The 6,451-nt window shown below is 35.4% G+C and overlaps 1 protein-coding gene across 1 annotated transcript in view; it reads right to left on the bottom strand.

Annotated features, from left to right (window-relative positions):
* Positions 1–334: 334 nt before the first annotated feature.
* LOC113236050 (glutathione S-transferase theta-1-like) overlaps positions 335–6,451 on the bottom strand; it is a 15,234-nt gene continuing 9,117 nt past the window's right edge. The window contains exon 5 of the mRNA XM_026472042.1: positions 335–740. Coding sequence (XP_026327827.1) covers positions 589–740 — 152 coding nt within the window. The 3' untranslated portion in view covers positions 335–588. The remainder of the gene's footprint in view (positions 741–6,451) is intronic.

The raw sequence follows: 6,451 nt of genomic DNA, 5'->3' as shown, positions 1-6,451 counted from the left end.
TCTATGTGTGTGTCCATGGCACCTGCGACGCAGGGTTTCCCTAGTGCGGAGCTATGTTGAGTGTGTGCGTTATTATTATTATAATTGGTATAAAATATTTATCTTGTATAAATTATTAATTAAATATGTTCGGTTATTCAAATAAAATTACTTGATCTCAAATAAACTGTGACGCAAATGGATAGAAAATTAAAAACGCTTAATTATCTTAACATTCTACAACAAAACAATCGCAATCTTATCACACTTAACGGTTCACCAAAGAAAAATGAAAACAAACAACATTATTTAAACAAAATCGTTTATTTGAACAAAATTATTCTTTCAACATAAGCTCGTATGAGCGTCATTTACGAAAACTGTTTAAAACCCAATATACAAAATAGAAAATCAATGATATTTACAATTAACAACGAGTACGTACATTTATACAACAGTAGGAAAATATAATCTCTTAAAATAAAAGTAGATGTGATACCATCACCCGTTAAATACAATAGTATCTAACGAAAACGACTGTAACGAGCGTTAGTTACAAACGTATTGACAAAGAATCGATTTTCGTAGTAACTTTTTTCATATTAAGCTTTAGAGCTTGGCAGTCTGCTTCTGTTGCTTAGCAACAACCTTGTTGAGAATAACGTGCGCCTCTTGATAATGCGGGTTGAAGTATTCCCGTACCATGGGCAGCCATTTTGCGATGTTCGGATACTTCTCCGTCGGATCGTAGCCGGCCATTCCTGAGAAATATTTTAAAAAGAAACATTTTAAGAAGTATGTATAAGGTACGCGCCGTGTCTATGTTAGATACAGTCGGTACCCTAAGACACCTGACCGCTAACAGTCTATTTGGTTTTGAGTAAATCAGTGCAAAGAAAAGTGTTTAACGAACTTAACCTTTAACCTGTGAGCCTCAAAATGCATTTTGGTATGATTTCCTTATACGTGCATCATTAAGGGAATTTTTTCACGTACCAATACGGTTCACTTTGCTTAAAGCCATTTGGAAAAATGTATATCGTATAGTATACGTGTTCTGTTTATTTTTTATTTATTTTTTTAAAATCATTGGGGATAGTGCAAAATCCGCGTGCGTAGTAATGGTAAAACGCGCGTATCTGCATCAAACCAAATTGCACAGGACAGGGATTTAACGTTACTATTACTTTGTTATATATTACTTTGCTATTTCAATGGCTACGACCATTGACTTACAATTATATGGACGTCGGGTCCGCGCTAAAAAGTGTCCGAACTTATAGGGCGTTAAAATCGTATACAGAGCGTCATTCACGCTGTAGTCTTCGTTTGTTCGACTGACAGCGAAGCAAGCAAAATTAGACAGTACTGCGATGACATTACAATTAAATTCAACGTTTTAGCCTTTTCATATTCCTTGACATGTCACTACGTTTAAATAGGTTGACTTGGGACATTTTTTTCGTGGTTTTTGTATTAGATCCGTCGTCGTTCATTTATTTGTAAGTCAATGAGTGTATATCCTTAATTTTACAGTATATTTTTTCCAAAGTGATTGCTTCAACGCTGTCGCACAACCTAAGCCATATGTAACCATTATTGCGTATTGTATTTGAAGGGCAAGGGTGCTGGTGAAATTACAGGCACATGGGACTTGTCAACTTATGTCTCAAGATGACGGGCGCAATGGTAGTGCCCCTCAAGATCTTTGCGATTTAAAGCTCTGAATGGCACTGCAACTGTTATGGACAGGCGTGTTGCTTACCATCACGCGCAGGACTTTTTCGTTCCGTCACTAGATATATAAAAAAAAGTTGTATTTAGAGTATCCAAACCAAGTCTGAGGTAAAAAGTATTTTTAATATTTAATTTCAATGCTCAGACACCCTTACTTTTTCCGTTTTATAGATAAATGCGCACTTGACGTCCATCTCACCATCACGCGTCTGGTGGTAAGTGACAAGCCTATCCACAACAGTTGCAGTGCCATACAGAACTTTAAATCGCAAAGATCTTAAGGGCACTGCCACATACCTTTATAAAAAAATAAGCTAAAAATTTTTTATTCAAGATCGGTTCAACTGAATTCTTAGCCTTTATGTATAGTGGCAAAAACCTAAAAAATCTGCGAGAATGACCTCCGTGGACCACCAGTATAGTGACTGAAGAAATTGTCCGAAAAAGTTGAGAAATCAATACTGGCCGACTGAAAGTTGCAAAAATGGAACATATAATAGAAGAGCTACGGAATAGCAAAGAACGCATTGAAAATGTACATGAACATTTTAACAGTTAGGTACTGCGTATGCTCATACCGGTCGGCACGTAACGACGATGAGTGTTTTTGTAAAAAGAATTACTAGTACGAAGTTTTCCGATGACTGTGAAATAAAGGCGGCAGTCGGTAGCCATTTTTTTTCAGATGTTTTAAAATTGCAAGATTATATTGAAAATATTTTTATTTTATTTCTAATTTCCTTTTTACTTAATAAATTTAACTTCTATATCTAATCTTTAAATAATTAGTCGTTTGTAGCGTAAATTGGAATATTAAAAATTATCGGTAACAAAATATCAAAAATTGTTTCACTTGGATTGTACAGCAACGGCGAAAAAATAAAAACTATATATAAAATCTTACTTTTCATTAATTACCTAAGCCCAGCTTAGGCCAGCCACCCCTCGTACCTACAAAATAAGCGTGTAATAAAACAAACGTATTCCGAGAGACTGCGTGATAGGGGTCTCTTGGGGTTGTCTGGTTTATTCACCCTAGGGTTGCTCCAAGTATGCATCATTCATAATACATCAGTACGTACTAAAAAAACCGACCTCAAAAGTTCGTGGAGTTACATCTATTTGCCAAGTTTTATTGAAATCGGTTACCCGAAAGAGCGCGAAACCCATCCCCTAATTTGCCACCCTTACAAGTGGAATATTTTCTTCAAATTTTAATGGAACCAATAGTCAGGTACCCTCTTTCCAACGAAAAAAAATCATCAAAATCGATTCACAAGTGCCGAGCTATCGTGTATCATACGTATAAAAAAAATCTGTCGAATTGGGAACTACCTCCGTTTTTAGAAGTCGGTTAAAACATACTTGTTCCCCCTCTAAGAAAGGCAATGTCTCAATTATCGATATTCAGACGAAAATACTTACAATGGCTATTTGATAATCAATCCCGGACTAGCTGGATGCAAGGTTTCTTATAAATTTGTGCCTTATGTCATAGTATATTAAGACAATTAATGACAAATTAACAGCACGGCTTGTATGTGTGCACAGCCACCACGCATCGTGGTCGGATACACTGTCGGTTTCGGTATTTAAAATATTTTTTTGTGTCAAATTTATATCTTTTTTATTTATAAATGTACTATTTCAATATCATACTCCCATAATCAACATACTAATCAGATACTTGTATAAAAATATCAATATGCGAGTACTTCATTTGAAAATATTTCAATATAGCACGAGAATTCAAAGATGAAAACCTGTAAGTACAACTAAAATAATAATGCGACAACCCTACGCTGCGAGAGACATGTGGGCATTGATGCGCCAAAGAGACGGGAGTTACACTACTTGTTTTATTATACTATGCTTATGTGTTGTATTGATTTTGATTATTTTATGTTCCTGTTCTTTCTGTTTGTATTTTAGTTATCATTTTTGCTCACGTGTGTCTTCGGTAATTTTTACAGCGAGAGCTAGCTACTCCGTTAATAATAATTTTTATTATACTGTATTGCTCATTAAGCAAAGTAGATTTGATTGAAAAACATTGTGACGCAAAAAAAAATAATTTGCTTTTTTTAATCAACACAATCTTTAAAAAATTTAAATCAAAATGTTTTATTACAAATTAATTATTCTAAACTTCAAACTACGAAATATAAAACTAACCAAGGGAATGGTTGCAAGCGAGTGCTGTCACGCCCATCCGTGCTCACGTTTCAACTGAGAGGTAACAACATTATTATCGTAAACCTTATTTATACAGCAGCATGGCCTTGTAAAATTGTGCTCTTTAAAAATAAAGATAAATGATAAAGAGTTCTCAATTAAAATAAAATCTCTTTTACACATTAAGTGTTATCTACAACTCGACGAATTGGGTAGAGATGTACACAGGTGACTTTCCCATCCTAATAGGAAATGAAACTATGAAACATGGTGAGTCGTTTTGTTTGAAAAAACAAATATACTCGATTTAGATACGAATATAAATAAAAATAAAATAGTTTCATTTCCTAAGTACATCAATCGCGAAAACGTAAAAATACGCCAGTACATACTGAACGTTGCAAATAAAATCCGACGGTCTGAAGACCTGAACAAGCGTCCGCGCGCCACATGCATTGACTTTTCTCAAAAAGTGCCGCGACAACGAAAGAGCCGTGACGATGAATGTAAATGGCCCGAAACGTTGGATTGTTTGAAAAAACAAATAAATACGCAATTTATATCCGAAACATAGTTTCATTTCCTATGTATAACAAGCGCGAAAACCCAAGAGTTAGAGAGTGTCGAACTCGACTCCAACCAAATGTTCATATTACGTCTTTAGGGATGAAATAAATTACGTGTTTTTTCTTTTAGTATCGCTCAGTATTAAAATAATTCGTCTGTTTAAAGATAAAACCACATAAGTGACATTTTAAACAAAAATTCTTTAATTTATATAGCTATGGCTGCAGAAAGATGGTGATTTTCTTACAACTGGTACATAATTTGGAGATTTTTTGTGGAAAATGTCACTTATGTGATTTTACCTTTAAGCAGACAATTTGTAAGTAGCAGTAGAGCGTCTCGTGTAAGAGTTTATTCAGGGAAGTTCTGGGAATGTGAGCATTACTTTTCCATTACAGGAATTGAAAAGTACCTAACTAAGGATGCGGTGAAATTATAGGCACATGGGACTAGTCAACCTATTCGACATTGATATCATAAAAAAAAATATGGCACCACAAACATAAAAAAGTACAATGGTAGCACTATCCGCGCCCACCGAGGCCGGCCGGTCCCCTTCTTTCATAAAAACGTGCTAATTATCTTTTCACATTTTTCTGATTGAAATGAACTTGTGATGTTCTCCAAGAATGTAATCCTTACGTAAAACTTAGTAATATTGCGCAGTAACTTACGTCGGTGCTCTGTGATGTATCTCGCTTATATATATTTTTTTTTATTATTATATTTTTATATCATTAAATTGTACCTCCGTTGTCATTTACCATATCAGATAAGTATAGGTACATACTTAGTGAGATTTATTGCATATCATTTCTGGTATAGGTAAGGGTACTAAAAGACAAATTAAAGCGGGTGGTGACCACACATAAAGCGATAAGATTAATAAGTAAACTCTACATTTTATCTTTCTTTATACGAGAAGTATTTTTCTAGTTCACTGCCGAACATTGTTGGCTTATTTTTAACAACAACGTTTTCATTTTAGTGTCTCGAGAACTGAAGGCGATATTCGTATCGCTTGATGTGCTGTTGACCGTACACTGGGCGTTCAGCGCTTTTGCCATTGTAGTTTGCTAGGCCTTAAGGAAGGTCCGGTCTTCCTCCTTCCTAACACGTAAGGACATGGAATGGAATACACTATACGGTATCTGTTTTCCGAAAACTGTATGTAATTTCTGGCTAGAATGAATATATTTTTAAGACAAACGCATGCCATCATCTTTAACTTCAAGTAAGATTGTGACCACGGCGTGCATCAATTTTAAGTAAATAAGAAAAATACAATTAGGCCCAAAAATGGCTCCTTGTACTCTTGCTAAATTGCACAAACCGATACCTCCAATGAGCACTACGCCAACTTAATTTTTGGACCTGTTCTGTTTTTATTTTGTTTTTTGTTTTTTATTTTATTTTTCACAAACTTCGGGAAGCATAATATTGGTATATAAATATGGCTGTTTCGTGTTCATTGGAATTATCGAAACATAATACGTGTAAAGAAAAATTTTAGTTATCGATACTTAGTTTAGATGATAAATTACAAACCCCTCCGAAGGGGTTCCAGCCCTGTCGTGTCGGGGGGCTCTAGTAGCCGTGGTCGATTTCATCCCACGGTGAAGCTAAGAGGAACCCACGGGGCCGGCCGATGGTGGTAGGCTGGCCCGAGGAGGAGGGCGTTCCGCGCGGGACTCGTCTGGTCAAAATACAAAATACAAATACAAAAATGTTTATTTCTCTCTTCAAAGTTTACAACTTAGGTACATTTAGAAAGTTTACAAGTTACATACCTTTGAGAGAGCTGGAGTCTGCACTAGGAAGAACCTGTGTTGCAGATCTCCAGGCTCCCCTCCACCTAAATCTATACAAATGTACAACTTTTATGCTAAATTAAAGATATATAAATAAAAGGATATATATAACAAACTATTATAAAATTGAGAGTTTGTGTGTGTGTGTGTGTGTGTGTGTGTGTGTGTGTGTGTGTGTGTGT

This window comes from Hyposmocoma kahamanoa, unplaced genomic scaffold (genome assembly GCF_003589595.1).
Source record: "Hyposmocoma kahamanoa isolate Upper Pololo Valley unplaced genomic scaffold, ASM358959v1 88, whole genome shotgun sequence".
Taxonomy (NCBI): domain Eukaryota; kingdom Metazoa; phylum Arthropoda; class Insecta; order Lepidoptera; family Cosmopterigidae; genus Hyposmocoma; species Hyposmocoma kahamanoa.
Note: the sequence above shows the minus strand (reverse complement) of the source record. Positions and strands in the feature narration are given on the sequence as shown.